The following is a 24,063-nucleotide window of genomic DNA, read 5'->3' on the forward strand; positions in this document are numbered from 1 at the left end:
AATAAAACCGGTTTCATTATTATTATTATTAAAAAGCATTATTATTTCTTCTGCTGCCACGTGTAAGCTCATATCTTACAATTAAATATTAAACATTTATGAGTCAGTTTTTTATGTCTAATTTAAAATTAATTTTTAAGATTAGCAAATAAATTTAAGACATTTAAAAGTTGGTATGTCTAATTTACAGAATCTTCATATTAAAATTGAGAATATTTGTAAATAGGAGTTTTATGTGAAATATTTATATAAAAAATAAAACTAGAAAAAAGGAATATTCTTACGTGGAATATTCTCACGGATCAAAATTTTGCGTAATGAAACAAAAGACCAAGTAATTAATTGAACTCAAGCAAACATCTGAAGTTGACGATGGCTTCCAGTTCGATCGCCGTGGCAGCGGCCGAGTCACAGCCCAGCGCCGGCGGCGGCCCCAGGCGTCGCCGTCCGGGCCTGAAGCTCCTCCTCCCACTGTTCTTCTCCTTGTTCCTCAACGTTTTCTTCGCCAGCTACCTGTTCCTCTCCTTCCACCAGCCGGCCCCCGGCTGGGCCCGCTACGCCGCCACGGAGGCCGAGACCGCCGCCGCCGCCACCGGATGCTCCGGCCACGGACGCGCCTTCGTTCTCCGCGGTGAAACCCCGGTATGCGAATGCGAAGCCTGTTACGCTGGCGACGACTGCTCCTGGCCGGTGCTCGACTGCGCCGTCGACGCCGACGGGTAATTTAATCGTGAATTTTTCTAATTTAATCAATCATTGAAAGTCGATGAATATTTAGGAATTCACTATTTCCACAGAGAGGATTCTCTCTTCCTGGAGCCATTTTGGAAGCAGCACGCAGCTGCAAGCTCAGTGGTGCTGCCGGGATGGCATTCCATGAATTCCAGAAACAGCCACAGGATCATCTCCGGCGAGATAGAGAGACACATTCATCTCCTTCACAAAGCGGCTTCCAATGCAATGACCGACGGAAAGTTCATCGTCTTCGGTTCTCGGCCGGCGGAGCTCCTCGATGCCCTGGCTCACGCTGTCTCTGCCAACGACGACAACTCAACTCCACCAAATGTTGTCGAGCATGTTACTTCGCCAAATGCTCGAGATGGGGCACTAGTGAAAGAAGGCGATGGTAGATCGCCGGTGATCTTTGACCGTTCTTACTATTGGCCTCATTATTACCCGATTGCGGCGCCGGCAGATGAAGGCATTATGCTGTTTAGCATCTCCAAGATCACGGGCCACGCCGGCATTGGATTCTGGTAGGTTCACGTCTTCACCCGATCGCTGGTAAATGTTTTCTTGTTTTTTAGTAATCACAAAAATGAAGAACTAGTAGAACTTCTTTGCAACAGCAAATTAACTGATTCAAAGAAATCCACAGACATGCAAATAAACTGTAAGTAGAAATCCAATGACATAAACTGGTTTTTGTGCTGTGCTTTCACTTTCTATGCAGGTGGGCAGCAATAAAAGATGAGAAAATATACCAGAGAGCTGCAGAATATATGTCTTCGAATGCCATGGTTGTTTCTCCTGAAACCCAACTAAGAGTCCTAAAGCTAATCAAAGTGATGATATCGGAGAAAGGAGGAGGAGACATCTTCAAATTTGGTTACAGTTCTCTGAAGGCAAGGTGGAACCAATTGCATAAGCTCGTCGCAACTTCTGAACGTTTCTCGCTTCGTCCATTCTCTCCTAACTATTGTAGCTATTTCAAAAAGGTCCGAGATCCTACTCCAGGTAACTGATACAATGCAGTTTCATGTCCTCGTAACAAGGATTACTGAAGCAACTTGGAGTTTATGACACTCTTAAAATGCAGCTTATGCTTGGTTGAAGTGTGAGATGGATGAAGATAAGGACTGTCAAGCTGTTCTTAGGAAATTCGGCATTGTATCGGGTTCTGGTAAGTTGTTTGAAGGAGATAACCGCTACACTCGCCTAAACCTCTGCATGGCAAATGACCACTTTGATTTGCTCATGATGAGAATGGAAGCTATGGTCTCTAAGGAATGGATTTCCTCCTCATGATGCTAGAGAAAATCAGAATAAAATTCAAGTTTGTGTACATGTATTGTTTTAAGCTAAAACTTGAACTTAATTACCTTTTGAACTATAGTTTGTTTGATGGAATAAGTAAATGCTAAAGCAAAACTTTGCATTCTTCAAATGTTCATGGAATTATGTAGATAAGTCATGAAAATGACATTTTATTTTCCATTGTTAAGAATTACTATATGCTGAAGAAAATCGATAGCGAACATAACAATCTAGATAATTCTGATGTACATTTTATTGTTTTTAAGAATTACTACATGCTGACAACAGAAAACATAACATGGTTATTTGATGTAGATTAGTGAATTGTTTTGTAGGAAACAAAACATTCATCATGCCAAATGGAACTCTAATGAAAAATTTCTTCTGAAGGAACATCATAACTACCAAAAGATGAACCTGATTTTCCTTGAAAACCCAAACTTCAGGTTTGTGTAAGTACAAATTCTGCATACCTTTTCAACTCTGAATACCAGCTTCAGGTCTCCCAAAGCCTCCTATTGAATCTCCTCAGACATGCAGAAGCCAAACAAATATTCCAATAATCGACATCTTTATTTTTCATCAAGTAATTGTTCCAGCACATTGAGAAGAGATGGGTCTCCAAACCACAGTTCTTAACCTCAATTCTCCTTTTAGTCCTTGTAAGATGAATTTCTTTTGTGTAGCAACAAATACATTCTGTATTCCTTGAAACATGTACAATGGTAAATCTTCTGTATGTTTCCATAGTAAACAGAGCTGAGGTAAGTCTTCTGCTGCTTCCCCAAGAACTGTATGCCAGCAGACACAGGATGTCAGTTCAATTCTATGACAGATTCTACTACATTTTGATAACCCAACTTGATCCATGTTCCTTTACTATATGATTTTCTACTATCGTATCGAGAAGTTTCTTTGAAGCCCTTTCATTTCCTGTTCTGTTATAAGCAGATGCCAGTGCTAAGTAGCTCTTTGCACTTCCAGGCTCCAGCATCTGCAGTTTTCGTGCTGCAACTCTGCCTATGTCTACGCTCCCATGCAGTGAACATGCATTAAGAAGAGTTGACCATGCAACAGAATTTGCTGGAAAAGGCATGCTTCCCAACAGATCATTAGCTTCCTTCACCATGCCAGCTCTTCCCAGCAAATCTACTACACAAACATAATGATCCAAACTTGGTTCTATGCCGTATTTCCTCCTCATTGAGTTAAAATAATCCAACCCTTCAATAACCAAGCCACCATGGCTGCAACTGGTGAATATAGCAGTAAAGGTGTTCGCATTAAACAAACCAGAATCTAATGCCTTCTTTGCCAAATTCAGGGCTTTTCGAGCATCCCCATTTTGCCCAAAACCTTGTATCACTGAGTTCCATGAAACCACATCTTTGTTCGGCAATTCATCAAACACTTCCTCCATTTCTCTCATCAGTCCGCAGTTGGCATACATGGTGACCAAGGCGTTGGAAACAAAAGTATTATATGGGTATAGACTGATTTTGTAAACGCAAGAATGTATCTGCCTTCCAAATTCGAGCATTGCATGAGTAGCACATGCAGATAAGACTATGCTGCACGTTGAAGAATTGGGCTTACTCTCCGGGTATAATCTTGACAAAGAAAGGAATAGATTTGGAACTTCTAATCCACGATGAGATTCAAGTAAACCAGACATCATAATGTTCCATGAAAGGGTATCCTTCTCTTTCATCGAGTTGAAGATCTCAAAAGCTTGATGTATTAACAAGTTGTGGGTGTAACAGTCCATCATGATGTTCCATGAAGCCAAATCCTTCCACTTCATCCTGCCAAAGACATGCTCTGCATCGATCAAGCAGCCCAATTTCGCATATGCATCCACCAAAGCATTCTGAACAAAGATGCAACATTTCGCTTCCAAGTCCAAAATCTTCACTATCAAACAGTGGAACTGCCTCACAGATACGAGAGATTTCAAGGAAGCACAAGACTTGAGCAGAAGGCTAAAAGTATGAGAATTGGGTGCCACTTTCGACTTGGAGAAGTCGCCGTAGGAGTCCGTGAACAGCTTCACGGCTTGGACAGGCTCATCGTTCTGAGCGTAGCAACAGATCATGGCTGTCCAAGCGAACACATTGCGGTGGCGTGAAGGAATCGAATCGAACAGCCGTCGCGCTTCCCTGAGGCGACCTGACCTCCCCATCCCGCTGATCATCGACGTGTACGACCTGGCATTCTTGCGAGGCATTCTGGAGAAGAATTCCAAGGAGTAATCCAATCGTCCGGAATCGATAAGGACGGAGAGCATCGCGTTGTACGCGACCAGGTTTCTGTGGGGCATTTGGTCGAACAGCTCCAAGGCCTTGTCGACGTCACGGGACTTGCCGTGCGCGGTGATCGCCTTCGTCTGAGAGACCGTGATGGACCAAGAGGCGTTGCTTCTGGGTAGCAGGCGGCGTGCGATCTCGCAAGGTCCGCCGGAGCGCGAGACCACGCTTCCCATAACGCCGGAGGGAGACGGCGTGCTCTTTTGACATGGAGCCTCTCCAAGTTTGAAAATGACCAAAAACAGAAATATCACGCCGCTAAGTTTTCTCAATTTGCTCCCCCTAATTTTGAAATTACCAAAAACAGTATTATAACAAACTTAATTTAACTCGGTTCAATTTCAAACTGCGAGGGCGCAGCAGCAACTGCTTCTATGAAGGAGGGGTATTTAAGTAATTTCGGCGATCAAATGTCTTCTTCACCCATTCTCTCTCTCCCGTCCAACATTTGCGAGCTACGACTGCGTTTGCTTCCGCGAAAACCCCGAGCCCTCGGGTCGATTCTGATGCCGTCCCAGCTCCGTCGCCTCCTCAGGCCCTAGTCATACGCCTGCAGGAAGAAGGTGAAGGAAGAGGACAAGGAGGAGAGGGACAATATTGAAAGAATTAGGGCTGATCCCGGGCGGATGATTCATGGTACTGAATCGCTGACCTCCTTTCTAGTTTTTCGATGTCCAGTTCGGTCCTTTTGTTCGCGCTACTTCGGCTGTTCTTTCGGTAAATCGGGATGGCGGGTAGGGCATCTTTGGTTCGTACCGGTTGTTGAATAAGCGGGCCGGTAAATTCTGGATTTACATCGTCACACTAAGTCATGTTGAATATTGTGATTTAGTGCAAGAAAAACGCGCCTGTTATGTTCTTTCCTTTTGTTTCTTTGCTTCTTATGGGTAAGAACTTGTCGGCTTAAGGATTGCACGTTCAGAGTGTTAAGGTAAATGAGGAAGTTCGAGGGGACTAAAGTTCTATATTCGGATTACTAAAGTTCCGAATTTGGAATTTTTGAAACTGATGGTATTGAATCGCCAATCTTTTTCAGTTTTCTTCGTCACATAGGCTTTGTCCTGCCTTATCAATTCATTCTGATCGATGAATAATCGGACTGTGTTTCCTTCTTTGTATCTCAATTCTCTGGTTACTGTGACGGAAGCGAGAAGAAAAGGGATAAATTTGAGAAATATGAAATGAGATCTGCTGCGTACTCAAGGTAAGGAGGAGCATACTTACGTCCTTCTAGTTCCTCCATTTTCCCTTTTTCAAATAAGTAGGAATTGGATGGAAAGAACCTTAAGTCTAATAAGCACAATGCTTCCTTTCAATTCTGTCCGAGTAAATGAGTTGAGTGAAAGTCACTATCTCCCAAGTGGCAAGTACCTGGTTATTAGGGTGTTGGAACTTGTTACTTGAGGTATCCCTATGATAGCTGTTGGCTTGGATAGGTACGATGGGATGTCCCTGGAAGAAAATTCCCCTTCTGTTGGCTTCCTCTAGATTTCTGTGCTGTACGAAGTAAATCCTTGCTTGAAGTAGAACTTTGCTATTTTTAACAGTTCTTTTCTTTTTATTATATTTCATGATTTTAACCTACTTGTTTACAGGCAAGCCCAGACAATATTATTGTAGGTTCTCATGTGTGGATTGAAGATCCAGGTGTGGCTTGGATTGATGGTGAGGTATTTCAGATTAGTCGTCATCAGGTCCATGTGCGCACAACTAATGGAAAAACGGTATGTTGCACAAAGAATTGACCAAGTATCACTATAATTTTCCAAATGTTTAATTTTTCTACCTTTTTTACTTCCTAAAATCTTTTATCACTGCATCTTTACAATTTATTGTTTGTTGCTCAATGGTTAAGTTATAGAGAAATGTTTAGGTAAGGCCATATGGTTAAAAATGTAGGGTATCTATTACATGTCTTTGTATGTCCATTTTTTTTACTTAATACTAGGGTGGCAACAAGAATAAAAAAAAAGGCAGCTTGGTGTATGAAGCTCCCGCCAATGCAGAGTTCTGGGAAAGAGTTGAATCACATTGGGTCTATTGTACGCAATCTTACCTTCATTGTAAGAGGCTATTTTTGCGACTCGAACCCGTGACCATAAGGTCACATGACAACAACTTTACTGTTACGCCAAGGCTCCCCTTCAGTCCAAGAATCTCAAAGGAAAATATGGAATTATTAATTTTCTCACATTCAGTCCAAGAAAAGAGAAAAGGAGGATGGTCAAAGAGAGTGAGTGACTTAATTATTTTTGATTTTCTAATCAAAAGTGAAATTGGTGACAATTGAATATACACTGTAGCATATGAAAGAGAGAATGTTTCCAACAGCTCTTGATTTTTATTTTCGATTTTTTTAATATGTTTTTCTTATTTTTGTGAAAATCAAACGTCTTCTATGATTTTATTTTCATCATACAGTAACATCAAAAAGTTTTTTTTCTTTTTATTTTATTTTTCTAAAATCATGAAACTTGCAAAAAATTTTGAAGTGAACACACCTTGTTAATAGAGGGAAGATATCAGAAGAATGAAAGACTAAGTCTAATATCTACTTCAAAATCGGAAAATGAGATGGTGTTGGAAGAGAGAGAGAAACAAATTTACACTAAATCATGCGCCCAATAGAAAAAGGATAGATGTGAGATAGAGGAAATTGATGATGAAATAAAGAACAATACTTCAGTTTGAGAGATAGGATAACTGGAGCAAAGTTGAAGGTGAGTACACTGATGCAATTCAACTTTGCTATATCATGAAATTGATATTATATCTTGCACAAGGGGAGACATTTCACTGCAATAATGACGAAATTTGTTAAAGATATGAGTTATTTTAGATAATCTTTTTGATTTTCTGAAAGTAACATATTATTTTATATCTGGAACTGGTTATTTTTCGTGGATTGATTTTCTTTATAAGTGCGTCTATCCTATTTAGAATGGGTAAACATCCACATCAACATCTCACAGCCCACTGATGATTTCTTTGAGTCTGAATCTGATTGACTTCTCATTTCTAAAAGTCCACATATTAGTTTTAGATGGTGGAATCAGAAACTTAGTGGTTGTTGTTCAATGGTGTGAGAGGGTTCATAAAGGTTTGTCTTTTCTAAAATTGGACAAGTTAAACACTGTGCTTTAATTTCACACGTGATTTGTTGTTATTAGTTTATGCTCAAATTCTCCAATTGATTGGCAATTGGTATGGATATTATCTTTGATATTCAGGGTAGAAATAGAAGTTGGTTGTTAATTTTCTTCTAATGATGCACTCAATATTTGCACCAAGGTTGTGGCAAATATCTCGAAGGTATTTCCTAAAGATACAGAAGCTCCACCCGGAGGAGTAGATGACATGACAAAATTATCATATCTGCATGAACCTGGGGTTTTGCAAAACCTGGCCACACGCTATGAGCTTAACGAAATCTATGTAAGCTACTTCTTTGATACATGGTAAATGCTTCCCAACAGAGAAATGGAATATTAGAGTTCTTCATAACTCCACATTGTCTGAACTTTACAGACATACACTGGTAATATCCTGATTGCAGTGAACCCATTTCAAAGGTTGCCGCATCTATATGACACCCATATGATGGAACAATACAAAGGAGCAACATTTGGGGAGCTGAGCCCCCATGTTTTTGCTGTTGCTGATGTTGCTTATAGGTTATTTTAGTTCTACTTCTAAGGTACGATTACTTTTCCGTTTTCTGACTTGTTCTTTATGATAAGGAAACAGGGCAATGATTAATGAAGGAAAAAGTAACTCCATCTTGGTCAGTGGTGAAAGTGGTGCTGGTAAAACTGAAACAACAAAACTGCTTATGAGATATCTGGCATATTTAGGTGGACGGTCAGCAATTGAAGGACGGACTGTCGAACAACAAGTTTTGGAGGTAAGACAATTAAAACAATTTACTGTCTCTTTCTAGAGAGAATAAATGAATATCCAAATTGAGTGGTCCTCGATTATTTTTGTTAGTCCAATCCAGTTCTCGAGGCTTTTGGGAATGCAAAAACTGTTCGGAACAACAACTCTAGGTAAGACTTGTATATTTTCTTTATATTTACTTACTCCAATGTCAGATTATGATTTTTTTTTTCCAAAAATATCTAGCATCTGTTGCACCACCATATCATCTTTTGCCGGAAGTAATTTCTTCTTTGCAGTTTAGATTTGTATATTATATCCATCTAGCTAATTGAGTTTATTTCTCTGTGACATTACAATAAGCCGTTTTGGTAAGTTTGTTGAGATCCAATTTGACAAAAATGGGAGAATATCTGGTGCTGCTATTAGAACCTACTTGCTTGAAAGATCTCGTGTCTGCCAAATTAATGATCCTGAGAGAAACTATCACTGCTTTTACCTTCTATGTGCTGCTCCTCATGAGGTATGTTCTCTATGGTTCTGAACTCATCAATGTAATGCTATTAGAACCTTGCCTTTTTTGGCCAGTCCCTCTTTTCTGCTGAAGTTATTTTTTGTATACATGGAATGTTAATAATTTTGACAGGATATCAAAAAGTATAACTTGGGAAGCCCAAACTCATTCCACTATCTAAATCAGTCCAAATGTGTTAAATTGGACGGTGTTGATGATGTCGAAGAGTATATTGCCATTAGAAGGGCTATGGATATAGTTGGAATAAGTGAGCAAGAACAGGTATATAAATATTGTCAATCTTGAGGAATTTTAATTGTTTGGAATTTTTTTTGTTCACTATTTTTTTACTAAAGAGACAATTCTCAAGGTTTCCCTTGTTTTTTAGTCGACAATGTTAAGGATTTTGTACACATCAATGAGGAACTTTGGTGATTGTTTTAGGAGGCAATCTTCAGGGTTGTTGCTGCTATACTCCATCTCGGTAATGTTGATTTTGCAAAGGGACCAGAGATAGATTCATCTGTTATCAAGGATGAGAAATCAAGATTCCATCTAAACATGACAGCTCAACTCCTGATGTATGCCATAATTCTTATTTGCATAGTCGCTGGTATTCTTTTAACTAATAACATGTTTAGATTCTGCTATAATATGCTTATGGCAGGTGTGATGCCCAAGGTCTAGAAAATGCTTTGATTAAACGTGTCATGGTGACACCTGAAGAAATTATTACCAGAACTCTTGATCCTGCTTCTGCAATTGTTAGCAGAGACGGGCTAGCAAAAACCATTTATTCCCGCTTATTTGATTGGTAATGATAACTTCTGTTGTCTGCTGATATTCTGCTGTAAATTTTCTATTGAGCTGAGATATGATTTAACTCTGGATTGATATGTTACAGGTTGGTAGAAAAAATCAATGTATCAATTGGACAGGACCCAGATTCAAAACATTTGATTGGGGTACTTGATATTTATGGTTTTGAGAGTTTCAAATGTAATAGGTAAGCCATCACAGAAACACTGTTTTTAATTATCGGAAGTATCAACAACAACGAAGCTGATATTGCTCGTTCATGCACTTCGCTTGTGACAGTTTTGAACAGTTCTGCATCAATTTTACAAATGAAAAACTGCAACAACATTTCAATCAGGTTTACTCAAAACTTCTTGATACCTTGGAGATCCTTGAGTGGTGTGATTTGTTCTATAATGATTTGTACAGCATGTTTTCAAAATGGAGCAAGAGGAGTATACCAAGGAGGAAATTAACTGGAGCTACATTGAATTTATTGATAACCAAGATGTTCTGGACTTGATTGAGAAGGTACATGAAAAGTTAACATGATTGGCATTGTAGATGATCATTGAAGGGCTTTTGTTCTGACTTGTGCCTATTTACTGATATCTAAGCAAAGCTTGAGGTTGAGATCACTTCAGGACTAAATTTTTTATCCAAATCAAGTTATATGTGTCATGATTAAAGGTCATCCATTAAGCTTTATTATCTTAGAAACATAACAAAAGCATTGCCACAAAATCATCACAAATACAAATTTAGATTACAAAATAAATCTCCTATATGTTAAAACTTGAACATATCTTATAAATACGGTCAAAGTTAATGTGTTGTAAATGTATAAATTCCAATTTGAGTTCAAGTTGGCATTAGACTTGTATTTTTGTTCAATCTCAACCCAAATTGATTTCAGGCCTTCTCTGGGCTATCTAGTTCTAGCTTTTATAAAGTAATAATGGCCTGGATATAACTGATATTTTAATCATCATCTGTAATTGGCATATGATCAATTTCTTACCATATAATGAAATTTTTTTAGTATTGCTTTTATGCTAACACCAACAATATGACATGTTACTCCCAACTATTTAAGGTTAACTATATGGATTTTTAATCCACCAGTGAACTCTATGTGAGACTATCGCTAATAATATCATCTTTTAAATCACTTTGCTATGCTCTGTGCTATCTTATTTGTAGTATGTTCTCATTTCTACTATAGTTATTAAAATCGGGATCAAATAGTTAAAAAAATTCAAGTGTTGGTTGAATCAGATCAGGAGAATTGGAGAGTAGGTGGAATTGGAATCGGTGGAAAAAAAATAAAAAAATAGAAAAGATATGACAAAATTAATTATATAGATGTTCTAAAATGTTAACAAAAAAATACTTATTTATATATATTTGATTATTAATAGTGTAATATACAAATAATGTCATTTGTTATATTAAATTAGTAAATAATAAAATCATACTTATAAATTTAGATTACTCAATAAAATTAATTACTAATACATTTTTTATGTGTTAATATTCAATCTTTATGGTTTAATTAGGTTTCTAACTACATTTAAATTGGTGTTTACTTGAAGGAAGATGTTCACAATAATCTCACTTAATTGATAATGAGTGAGAGAAAGATGGTGTCACATTGAATCTAACAAGTGATGATAAGGTTGAGTGAGTTATTCTTGATATCATGGTGAATCTCGAGATGTGATAAAGTTAAACAATTTAAGAAAGTGATGAGGACTCACTAGTTGTGTAAGTTCTCTAAGAACAAAGTTAGGATGAAAGGGAAGGCTAAATTTGTCAAGTTTTAACTGAATTTAATCCACTTCGACTCTCGATTTGATCAAATTTTAATGGATTTCATCAATTTCCTTATAAGATTTAATTAATTTCTAATTATTTTTTTAATGTTTAGTTTTTTCTAAACTTCTCTCCAAATTTTTATGATATGCCGATTTCTCAGAAAATATCAGATAGGCCATTGCTGATAGCGATCCAACTTGGGTGATCTGTACTGGCACTAATTAATTTTGCCAGCTATGATTTCTGCAGATCAGTCAATCTTTATAACATTCTTCTTTGAAACCTCTACTATCCAAAATCATGCTATTCTTTTTTTCCTTCTCAAATTCAATGCATGTTTGCATACCTATGTATTTCCTATATGCTTGTTTACATCCTATCTAATTCTCCTTCAAGTATAAAATTGAAGTCAGAAGTTTATTACGAACCAATTTAATATTATAATTTTATAGAGTATTATTTTAATTCAGAAGTATAAACTTTATAGAGTATCTATTTTACTAAAACCAATTGTAAAATTATAATTTTATCTCTAATTCTCTTAACTTCAACCGCATCATGTATTCTCTTTTTATAGCTTTAACTTTTTTAGTATATGAAGCTGTGTCATCCTCTTCCCTATATATTTTTGTTTTTGTTAAGGAGATTATGTTTATTTTTTCCCCTAATCATTGCATCTGCCATATTTAATCCTTTCTCTTGGAATATTCCTATATCCTAAGTTGCTATAACCATGGACTATCTTCTTTACCCTTATTGGCCCAGACACATGCAAGAACATGTTCCTATTTTTCATCATATACTGGTATCGTTGTCAGCTTTCTTCAGAATGACCTACTAATCCACCCTTTTGCATATCAAATTATCCAGATGTTGAATGCTCCTGATGTACTTACAATCGACCACCTAACTGTGAAAATGCAGTTAGGTGCATGCTGATACGGGTCGGTATACTATTTTATGCTGGCTATTAAATTATGATAGGACACAATAGTTTTCCACATGGGCTTGAAACCAACATGGGTAGTTTTCATAGTAATGTTTATATGCAAGGTTGTCAAACTTTTATGTGATGACAAATAAATTCAGTCAACATGAATCCATTAGGATCGACCAATAATAGCTTTTATTTTTATAATTTAAATTTGTTTAATTACAATGATATAACGAATGATGCATTGTTACACAGTTAAATCAAAGAAACTATCCCAATAGCTTGGGTTTTATTAGTAACTGCAATAACCATGCTTTATGGTGAAACTGTGAGTATGACTGCAAGAGTTGTAAAGTTGATATAGTCACTAATCAGTCTTGTCTCTGAGCAATTTGTTGTGCATATGATGGCCTTCCAGTGTGTTAATTTGAATTTGCAACATGCCAAAACAAGACAAATGGTACACGTTACTTATTCTTTGACTTTGGGCTTGCTTTTCAATCTTATTAGGGCCTAATTTCAAATGATACATTGGTTTCAGTCTGCCATTAAATCTTTGTTTTCCAGTGATCATATGTAAAAAAATGGGAAACTTCTAAAGTGATTAGGTGTTTTACCATCCTCTTCCTTGAGAAAATTACCTGATATTCTTACTTTCCATATTAGTGAATGATTGACCTTTCACCTCTACCTGGACTTGCTTTCGATCATTCTGGTGATAAGTTTTCTTGTTTTCTTCAGAAACCTGGTGGTATCATTGCCCTTCTCGATGAAGCTTGGTATGCATCTAGACTCTGACTAGTTTTTGACGCTTTGCCTTTACTGATTAATTGATTATGTTGGTACTTCTTCAAAAGAAAAGAACAAAGAATAGTGTGATAGTTCACTTGTCTTTTTATGACATCTTACTTTTGTGAGCTTGTGACTGACCTAGATTTTCTTTTAAATGGTACATGAGACAGTATGTTTCCCAAGTCTACACATGAGACATTTGCCCAGAAGTTGTATCAGACATTTAAAAGCGACAAGAGATTTGTCAAACCAAAGCTTTCTCGTACAGATTTTACAATCTGCCATTATGCAGGCGAGGTAACTGTAATCTTGTCATGCCCTACTTGCATGTCAATGTACATGGTAATTGATTGTCATCTATGTTACCTTTTGATAGGTAACATATCAAGCTAATCATTTCTTAGACAAAAACAAAGATTATGTGGTGGCAGAACATCAGGATTTACTCAATGCTTCTACATGTCCCTTTGTGTCGGGTTTATTCCCTCCACTTCCCGAAGAAACATCTAAGTCATCCAAGTTCTCTTCTATTGGATCACGGTTTAAAGTAATATTTTTTTCTCATCATTAACACTGGTTTTCTGAAATAGTTGAGCTACTGACTTTTCCTTAATTAGCTCTACATCTGCCTTACATTGGGTTTTGAATAACTTCTTAATTAGCCTCGTAGAAGGGTTTTTTTGAGCTTGAAAATTCTAGAATAAAATTTGCATAGGTAGCTTCTTTGCTCAACAGTATTTATTTTATGTTAAAATTATTGCTGGTCTGATTGGCATTTATCTTTGTTTTCAGAGTTAACACTGTGTGCCACTAATTTTCTTTCTCCATTTCCATATGTTTCTTCCTCGATTCCACTGCATTGAATGAAATATGATTTAATTTCCAAAGCTCATCAATACATTTGGGGAAGGAACAAGATCATTTTTTCAATTTATTATTATTATTATTTTGCTTTCCATTCTAAAAAAGACATTTGCATCACATGTATCCGGTCACATTATAAAATTTGCATACCTGTATCGTTGGGCTATATCAGGTATCTAATCATAAATATCATATATTCTAGGATCAAAGTATAAAATTCCAATAATGGATATACATACAAGGTAGAGGGAATTACTTAGGGAAAGGAAAACTCTTATAATTTACCCATTAACTGTAACTATCACAACCACTGTGAATCCATGATACGAAAGTAAACATCTCTTCTGCAAAAGGTGGAATCTGCCACCTTAGCGGCCCCACACGGTCGGTCCCACGACCATCTGTGAGGAGGTAAATCGAGAAACTGCAGTTGGTCACGACACAGGGAAAGTAAACATCTCCATATTGCAACTTCTGGTGTCAATCTTTTCTATTTGAGAGCAATTCCTTGTGTGGATCTCTAGGGTGCAAAGATTCTTAGCTCACAATTTCCTTCTCCCTTGCACACAACTTGCATCTTTCTCACATAAAACAAAACATCTCTGCTTGTTGTGTGCCACAAGCAACTAATACCCTCATATCCATGTGTGGCCTTCTATATGATGACCATTGTGAGAGCCAAGGACATTTACTACCGAAGTTAGTGCTTTGCTACCTTTATAAGCATCTCATGCTGTGAGCCGATGGTACTCAACGTGCGAGCCAGAGAAAGAAAAACAATCTTGAGCAAGAGTGCTAAGAACCTAATTGTAAATACCGTGTATCCTAAGGTGCCTGCATAATCTAAAGTTAGAATAATGAATATAAATGTAAAGGGGACTACCTAGAGAAAGAAAACCCATATAATTTTCCCATTAATCAGCTATATTGGTTTCTTTTTGTAATAGTGATAGATTCTCCACCCTTTGTATGAATAATATGGATGTGGAGTGTAATTCTGTGTAGATGTTTATCTGGTACTTTATTTGAGCAAACTTCTGAATGATGAACTGCTAATAGAACTACTTGTTCGGATATAAGTTGTTCAAATGCTTGGGTCATCTTGATATTTTCATACCTGTTGTGTATGATTATATAGATCTCCATTGTTAACCAAAATATGTTATGATCAGCGCATGCTGATATAATGATTTTTGATATGTGATGTATATTGGTGCCCATTTACAAAGATTTAACTAGTTTTCAACTTGTTTGTTCTGTGGGTAAATCTCAGTTACAACTTCAAGCTCTGATGGAAATTTTGAGCTCTATGCAACCACATTATATTAGGTGTGTGAAGCCAAATAATGTTCTCAAGCCTACTATCTTTGAGAACTTCAATGTTATCCAGCAATTGCGATGTGGAGTACGATCCTAACTTAATGCAACCTGTCTCTCATTACTATAGTTTTTGTGCTTGACATCAGCTTTTGAAAATTTCTTTTATTTTCTTTATAATTATAGGGAGTTCTTGAAGCAATCAGGATAAGCTGTGCTGGTTATCCTACCCGAAGAACATATTATGATTTTTTCCATCGATTTGCTCTTCTTGCACCAGAATTCATGGAAGAGAAGTATGTTGTTTGATCCATCTGAAATATGTCAGTGTGCTTTATATTGATTAGTAAAGCTCGTTATAATCTACTTAATTTGATATGACTGCTTTGGTCTTTTAATTTTCTTAATAGTTATGATGATAAGATTGCCTGTCGAAAGATTTTGGATAAAATGGGATTGAAAGGTTACCAAGTAAGTTCAATTTTTACAAGTGCATTAATTCTTTTTCTTGATCACTTCTCCTATCCTAGAGCTGCTTTTGATTTGTCATTTGGAATACCATCCTTAGTGGATATATAGATAAAAGATGACACTTTGTAGTAAGTGCCCCAAACTTTTAAAACATCATGCATTTAGCTATAGAGCAAGTATGGTCAAATGATGCATGGTGAATAATGTTTTGTATAATGATATGATACGATACTTGGCTAACACTTGTGCTTCAAATATCTTTTTCATTTATTTTGTTCATTTTTATCTTTTTTTTTGAGTTATTTAATTTGAGATCTCATTCGGTTCTGGTCCAATTGATGAAGATTGAAGTTTTGTTAAAAGTTAGATATGTTTGACAATGCATTTGCATTTCAAAAATGCATTTATGGGAAAAACACTTTACTCTGAAGTGCATTATCTAAAATTAGTATACTGTTTACTGAATTATCTTCCAAAACTCATTATTATTAAATACATTAGTTTAATCGATTATACAAGCTTTGAAATCTCAATCTGAGCAGGCCGATCCTCGGTTGGCTCAAGACATGTCGGGCATACTGAGTGTTGGTGAGGTGTGTCAAACACAACAAGTGGCTGAGAAGGGGAAGGAAAGGAGGAAGAATACTTGTTCTGTTTCAAGATGTTGTGGTGACAATGAGAGAGACACCACGGAAGTCTAGTAGAGAGGAGAAGGGAGAAGGAACAAAACGTTGAGTCATTTATGAAGCATTCACTGCCTCATTAAGACCTTGTTAAGAAATCCTCATCATGAAGTTGCGAAGACATAAAACCATCATTGTGAAGTTGTGAGGTTGCCAAGCCCTTGTTGTGAAGTTGCAAAGTTGCTAAATCCTTATTGCAAAGCCCTCTCTCCTTAAAGCTATAAATCCCTCGCCGCATAGGTACAAAGCCCTTGTCGTTGGATCTGACCCAAGTTTGGGACCTTATAACATCGGTAGACTCACTTGGATGCTCTCGTTGCCTTGCGAAAGCCTTGTGGATCTTGCTTAGAGTCATTATTGACCTTGCGCCGATTTAACTGCCATAGTGGGTGGCTTAGATGCATTAGCATCCTCATGGAAGGTAAGTAGAAGTGTTTCGAGCTGGTCCACATCTCTCGGTAACAAAACCAAATGTTTCACTCTTGCTGACTGACATGTAATAAAATTTCAAACCACATATATATATAACATTATATATATATATATATATATATATATATATATATATTATTTTTATGTATATAATATTATTTATTGCCATTGTGAAATTTAATAAATTACTTAAATCAATGATCAATTAAAAAACATTGATAAATGAATAAATGTTTATCATTTATCAATAGCACTTGTATAAAATTCTTCAATTTGTCTGGAGAGAATTCATTTGATTGGATATCAGATAACCAATCACACTAAAGCTCTCTTTCCCGAATGAATAAAATTTCAAAGGGATAAAAAATTCAATAATTTGTAGTTTAAATTTGTTATGCTTATAAAAACTTAGTGATGTTTCAATTTTTGGCTCCAAATTGTGGATCTGTTCTTATCAACATCATAGGTTTGTTTACATAGCCTTGCATAGAAACTATTAGTTAACAAGAAGAAATATTTATGAAAAAAGAGTTAATATTGTTAGGATAATGAGTTCTTCATTGAGAAGGTGATGTTTTTTCTAGAGTTTTCTGTGATTATCTTATGCCTTAGCTAAAAGAAAAACTTTATAAAATCATGGTACAATCTGCCACTAATGTGTTGGGTCCAACCATTTGTCCAAAATTCTTAAGCCAAGTCAGTAGTTGCTTATCTATCTAAGCTTATAAATCCTCTCCATTACAATTTCTCACGTGAGGCTAAATTATGATGCCATGAAGGTATAAGGGATAGAGGTGGAATAAAGAACACTCTAGTTAGTGCAATGAAAGATGATTAATTGATTTGAATATTGCTAGTGCTATAGCATTGCATAAGCTCAAGGAGGTATAAGATCCATGTGCTTGACTCCAAATAATTGAGATAAACAATCTTAGTTATGCACATTCTCTATATTTACTTTCATGCAAAAATTCCCTACATTATTATTTAACTGTTATCATAAATCCTAAACTAAACATATGGTTTACCTTGGCAGCTAGGCAAGAGCAAGGTGTTTTTGAGAGCCGGCCAGATGGCTGAACTGGATGCTCGAAGGGCGGAAGTATTAGGAAGAGCAGCCAGAACCATACAGAGACAAACTCGGACATATATTGCTCGCAAAGAATTCCTTGTGCTACGGGAAGCAACTATTCAATTGCAAACTTTCTGTAGAGGTATAAGCTTATTTGGAGTTATCTGTGCTGCTTAGTTTATACTGGAGACTCATGTTAAGTGAATGTTCTTTTGTTTATATAGTTTTCTGCATGTCTAAGTCCATTGCTCCATTTTATTAATTGTCAACGTGCATTGACTTTTAATGCTTCTCATCTGCATTTCTTCTAAGTTCAACCATGTATAGGCCATGTTTTGATCAGTTTCTACCAACACAAGCAGTATCTTATATACACAGTTAAAAACTCGGCAATTGCGCAAAACCTTGGTCAGAATACACTGACATGTCCCATCAGGCATACTTCTTTGTAAATGAAGTATTATTTGTTTTTGTAAATGTAGGATGGTTGGCTTGTAAGTTGTTTGAGCGAATGAGGCGTGAAGCAGCAGCACTCAACATTCAGAAAAATCACCGTTGTTACATTGCAAGAAAATCATATTTAACTCTTAAAACTTCAGCAGTTACATTGCAAACAGGCTTAAGGGCAATGTCTGCTCGCACCGTGTTTAGGTTAAAAAAACAAACTAAAGCAGCAATCTGCATTCAGGTACCTTTTTCTCTTCCAGAGTGTTTATTCTTTTAATTATAGTGCTTAAGGGTAATATTGTTTTGTATGTACTGAGTTGCTAATCTAGTATTATGCTATTTTTTTCCAACTGTAGTCTTGTTGGCGGAGTCATAGAGACTATTTATATTACAAGAGATTGCAGAAGGCAACACTTACCTGCCAATGTGCATGGAGACAAAGGCTTGCTAGAAGAGAGCTGAGAAAACTAAAAATGGTATGGTTTCTAAATCTTACTATTGTTCACTCTGGTTCTTTATGAAAATTTTCTGTTGAGAATGTATACTGATTAAAACCATAACGGGAGTTTGGTTAGTGGTATCTTAAATTGCCATGAGAATAACATGTTTTGTTTACATCGTATAATATGTTTGATTCGATAAATGCATTTATAGGAATGTGACAGTGATCTTTTTAATTTTTGATATCCCTTTGTTGCATGATAACTTCAAATTTTCATTTGATTATTTTTTATTTCAACAACATAATTTGAAAAGATAAAATAGTGAGAGCCAACATACAGAAAATGTTGGCTCCATTAAGCTCTATGCATATAATATAGTAAATGCATCTCTCTCTCATTAAGCTCTATGCATGGTATATCACTAGTAATATTTAAATTACTTAAATCATATAATATAGTATATATATGTTTCTGTATATAAAAGGAGATGAAAATTTGTCTAAAGGAATAATGCACCTCCACAAGTGGTGAAGTGTATAGGATTACTAGCTATTTATTTGTGATTCCATGTTTCTGGACGTGTGATTCCACTAGCATGTGAGATTCCTCAAAATCTGAAAATCGAAGATAGAAAATTCATGAACCAAACAAAGCAAACATTCCCTCAAAATCTTCCTGCAAATTTTATGAGATTTGACGAACCAAATTCGCCTAAAAGAGTTTACTTGACCTTTCTATTACCAAAGATATGTTGGCTTCATGTGGTGGAGTCAAGATAGTTTGACTTACAGCTGGTTCTTCCATAGGCTGCCAGGGAAACAGGAGCTCTGAAAGAGGCAAAAGACAAGCTTGAGAAGCGGGTTGAGGAGTTAACTTGGCGTTTACAGTTGGAGAAACGTCTAAGAGTAATTATTCTCTTTTAAGTTGATTTGTTTACTGAGTTTATGATTTCAGGTAGATGCAACTATTTACATTCTTAGATATAGATATGGCATGCTTGTGTTCTGAATGCAATATATCCTATTTACAAGTTGAAATAGTGCTACCTTGAGTACGCAGACTGATCTGGAAGAGTCAAAAGTGCAAGAAGTGGGCAAGTTACAATCTGTGTTGTCTGAGGTGCAACTACAACTTGAAGAGGCCAAGTCAATGCTTACTCGGGAGCGTGATGCTGCACGAAAAGCTATTGAAGAAGCACCTCCTGTTATTAAAGAGACCACTATCCTGGTTCAAGACATGGAAAAAATCAACTCATTGACAACTCATGTTGAACAGTTGAAGGTAATTGCCAATTTTCATCTGCTAGTATTATCATGGATGAAAAAAAGTGAATATGTTAGATATTATGATGAAGATAAGAAAAGTTTTGCAATTTACTGACTAAAATAGAGAAATATTTACCTTTTGTGGAAACACTTGTTATTTTCTTTCTGGTATTGTAAATTCAGTATTAGCATATCAGTAAATTTTGTTACGATGAATGCTTTAGATACTTGATAATTTGTTAATATTAGAAGCTGGTTTACTTTATAACTTCTTCCTTCTCTTATTATCTTGATAGGATTTATTGCAAACAGAAAAGCTGGAAAGTGCTGCAGCCAAGAAAGCTTACAGCGACGCACAAGAAAAAAATAATGAACTCATAAAGAAAGTTGAAAATGCTGAAACACATGCTAATCAGCTTCAAGATAGTATTCGAAGGTTCTATTTCTTGTTTAATGAGTAGTGGCATACTCTCCTTTTTTACGTCAGCAAGCTAACATGAAATCAGTGTTTTTTTATAGTAGAAGTAAAACATCTGAATGCTGTGTCTCCCTTAGTTTTTACCACATCTCTGTTTGTAATTGAGATAGTAACTTGCCTTCTGTCTGCCAAAATAGGCTTGAAGAGGAAGTATCAAATCTGGCATCGGAGAATCAAGTGCTTCGCCAGCAAGCATTTTCCATTTCGCCAACTAGCAGAGCATTGACTATGCATCCAAAAGCAACTATCTTCCCTGTACATACTGTTACTTTAGTGCATATTGATTTCTACCTCCTAATATCTGACCTCCATTTATCTGTGACTTTGTGTCACAGAGAACACCAGAGAATAACAATGTTCTACGTGGAGAAACAAAACTTGCATTGGTAAATAAAATTTTCTTCATTCAACATTGAGAGATGTGGCTTACCTTTATCTGATAATAAAAGGAGTTAACATTGAGTTATGTAGGATTGGAGTCCTGCATTACCAAATCCCAAGACTCTTGAAATTGATGAAAAACCACAAAAGTCACTGAGTGAGAAGCAGCAGGTAGATTTTTGATCAAATTTCTAGGATGTTATATTGATGTTGCTATCCCGAGACTGTCCTTGTGTCCTATCTGGAAACCGATTATTAAATTTTTGTTTGTCTTCAGGAAAGTCAGAACTTGCTTCTTAAGTGCATCTCTGAAGAACTAGGATTCTCCAAGGGTAGACCTGTCGCTGCTTGTCTTGTATATAAATGCCTCCTCGAGTGGAGATCTTTTGAAGTTGAAAGAACTAGTATTTTTGATCGAATAATCCAAGCAATAGGCTCGAAACTTGAGGTAGCTTATCTTTTCCGTGCACTTTAAGTCAATTTGTTTTTTGGTGCCTCAAGCTCAAGATAGTTGTATGCAGCTCCTAACTTCTTTGTGCTTCGGCCATAATAGAGAAACAGTACATGTTTCTAATTAAATTCTATCTTATGAAGTATCTCTTTTGTGGTTAATGTTTCAGGATAACATCAGTGTATTATCTTATTGGTTATCCAATACATCTACCCTATTGCTGCTTCTACAACGCACACTGAAAACAAGTGGCATGGGAAGTTTTACTCCTCATAGGCGGAGAACGGTTCCTGCATTTGGAAGGATGTCTCAAGTAAGCCAGTTAACTGCTTTGTCATGTTTCTTACGTAAATAAAATTTGTTTAACTGATTTATTTTAATTTTCAATTTAATTTTTGAGGGAATTCGAGCATCCCCTCAGAGTGCTGGGCCTCTTTTTCTGAATGGTCGCATGGCTGGTGGATCAAATGACTTGCACCAAGTTGAAGCTAAATATCCAGCTTTGCTTTTTAAGCAACAACTTACTGCATTTCTTGAGAAAATTTATGGAATGATAAGGGACAACTTAAAGAAAGAGATATCTCCTGTCCTTGGCTTTTGTATACAGGTACTGTTGGGCGGGTAATATTTTGTCCTTAAAATCTATTTACTATTACAACAATTTGACAGAGCTTTTGGCTTTATGCAAGTTGTCGAGAGTGGAATGTTCTAATGATGCAAAATATGCAGGCTCCAAGGACATCCCGTGCAAGCTTAATCAAAGGAACACGTTCACCAGGAAACGCGGTGGCCCAACAAGCCCTTATGGGACACTGGCAAAGTATTGTGAAAAGTTTAACAGACTACATGAAACTACTAAAAGCTAATTATGTAAGTTGGAGTAGAGTTTGGCACATCAATATTACTCATTCGGTATTGTTTGATTCAACATTCTTACTTGTTCGTCTGTGTAGGCCCCTCCATTCCTAGTTCGGAAATTGTTTACCCAAATATTTGCTTTCATCAACGTTCAACTATTCAACAGGTAGATAGTAGATTCCAGTATGTAGTTCCTTGCTTTAAACTTTTCAGTTTGGTCATAATCCTTCTGCAAGAAGATATGCCAATATATGTTTCCAATTTTGTAGTCTTCTTCTGAGGCGCGAGTGCTGCTCGTTTAGCAATGGGGAATATGTTAAAGCAGGACTTGCTGAATTAGAACGTTGGTGCAGTGATGCAACTGAAGAGGTGATCCACGTTCTCGTAAAAGTCATTCAAATTTCTTTAAGCTAAAATATTACTTTTCTTGCAGTATGCAGGTTCTTCTTGGGATGAGTTGAAGCATATTAGGCAGGCTGTTGGATTCCTGGTAAATTATCTTTTGGCAAACCACACATGCAAAAGCATATCGAATAACTATACTTGTTATTTAGTAACTTCTCTTTGAGTGATTTATTTAAATTATCTTGTGGTATAGGTTTTACATCAGAAACCAAAGAAGGCACTGAAGGAGATAACTCAAGATTTATGCCCAGTTGAGACCACTCATAAATATTCAAAGTTTCAGTCATTTGGATTCTCTGTAATGAACTTTTTGTGGTCTAATTTGGTTTTCAGGTTCTTAGCATACAACAGTTATACAGAATCAGTACTATGTACTGGGATGACAAATATGGCACACGCAGTGTTTCATCAGAGGTTTGATTTTGCTTAGCTCGATATGTTCTCAAGTTGTGATCTGTTAACTTTTCTGAATAGATACTATATATAAACATGATTTAGTTTTTAACATACATAAATTTCATATTGACATATTAGAATAGTTAAAGATGGTACCTATTAAGATAGTGCAGGGGCAAATAGTCGACTGAAGCTATAAGGATATGAAAGTCTTTCTAGTGCTAGTCGACTGAAGCTATAACCAACCAATGGGGAAGACAGGTGGGAATAAATGTAGTCCTATGCCAAATCTTTCATCCCATAGCTTGCCTTTAGGACAATCATCTAATTGAGTGAAAGACTGATGGTATATACCTTATTTTGCTAATGATTCAAACAGTTCTATCACACATTAGGCCTTTTATCAGATGAAGGTAGAGTTAACTTTGTATTTTACAGATCATTTCAAGTATGAGAGTTATGATGACCCAGGACTCGAATAGTTCTTCCAGTAATTCTTTCTTGTTAGATGATGACTCCAGGTAAGCCTAATCATTTCTGCTGTTCCACATTTTAGTTACTACAAACCATATTTACATTCTCCTTTGATGCAGCATTCCATTTTCGGTCGATGATATCTCAAAGTCGATGACAGAAATAGATATCGCAGATATCGATCCACCGCCTTTCATTCGTCAAAATTCCGGCTTCGCATTTCTGGCACAATGAAAGTAGCAACCGTTGCCCTCATGTTCATCCACTGCCTTCTGCCTTCATGTGAATACGACATCGTTCCATTCCAACCGTATCATCAAGTATTAATGTGCTTTCATTTTTGTTGAAAAAATTTTGTCCACGTTTGAGGTCTATTTCTTCTGGCCGTCGACTTTGAACTGCTATTGAGGATTCACTGAACGAAGTTGATTATTCATTCCACAGATTCTTCATGTAGTTCAGTCGTTTGGCAAATTTCACCTATTGTATATGTAAATTACAGCTCGAGCAAGGAAAGTGCTGTTGACTTCTTTTGTTCTTTTATCTAA

At 36.4% G+C, this 24,063-nt stretch overlaps 2 protein-coding genes and 1 pseudogene across 2 annotated transcripts; 2 read left to right on the top strand and 1 right to left on the bottom strand.

The window, feature by feature from the left end:
• Positions 1–351: 351 nt before the first annotated feature.
• Positions 352–2,167, top strand: LOC141830059 (tryptophan aminotransferase-related protein 4-like; the record flags this gene model as incomplete). Its single annotated transcript, XM_074717538.1, has 4 exons — positions 352–719; positions 798–1,256; positions 1,454–1,737; positions 1,820–2,167. Coding segments are annotated over 4 exons (1,320 nt in total), but the record flags the coding sequence as incomplete, so codon positions are not given.
• Positions 2,168–2,483: 316 nt separating this feature from the next.
• On the bottom strand, positions 2,484–4,553 carry LOC141828823 (pentatricopeptide repeat-containing protein At5g08510-like; annotated as a pseudogene).
• Positions 4,554–4,810: 257 nt separating this feature from the next.
• Positions 4,811–24,063, top strand: LOC141829163 (myosin-17-like). Its single transcript, XM_074716580.1, has 39 exons — positions 4,811–4,979; positions 5,939–6,067; positions 7,635–7,778; positions 7,872–8,017; positions 8,091–8,247; positions 8,334–8,392; positions 8,586–8,745; positions 8,869–9,018; positions 9,181–9,317; positions 9,404–9,550; positions 9,641–9,742; positions 9,835–9,892; positions 9,964–10,065; positions 13,028–13,065; positions 13,249–13,375; positions 13,455–13,625; positions 15,216–15,347; positions 15,446–15,555; positions 15,670–15,730; positions 17,882–18,059; positions 18,400–18,605; positions 18,721–18,840; positions 19,614–19,712; positions 19,867–20,088; positions 20,369–20,508; positions 20,688–20,805; positions 20,886–20,936; positions 21,022–21,102; positions 21,209–21,379; positions 21,552–21,695; positions 21,783–21,989; positions 22,112–22,252; positions 22,336–22,406; positions 22,510–22,609; positions 22,674–22,730; positions 22,839–22,895; positions 22,979–23,059; positions 23,480–23,562; positions 23,635–24,063. Exons 1-39 carry the CDS (start codon positions 4,977–4,979, stop codon positions 23,747–23,749), a joined length of 4,575 nt encoding a protein of 1,524 aa, XP_074572681.1. The 5' UTR covers positions 4,811–4,976; the 3' UTR covers positions 23,750–24,063.

The sequence above is a fragment of the Curcuma longa genome, chromosome 5, assembly GCF_044706935.1.
Source record: "Curcuma longa cultivar G26 ecotype Majalengka, Jawa Barat chromosome 5, ITB_CL_G26_1.1, whole genome shotgun sequence".
Taxonomy (NCBI): Eukaryota; Viridiplantae; Streptophyta; class Magnoliopsida; order Zingiberales; family Zingiberaceae; genus Curcuma; species Curcuma longa.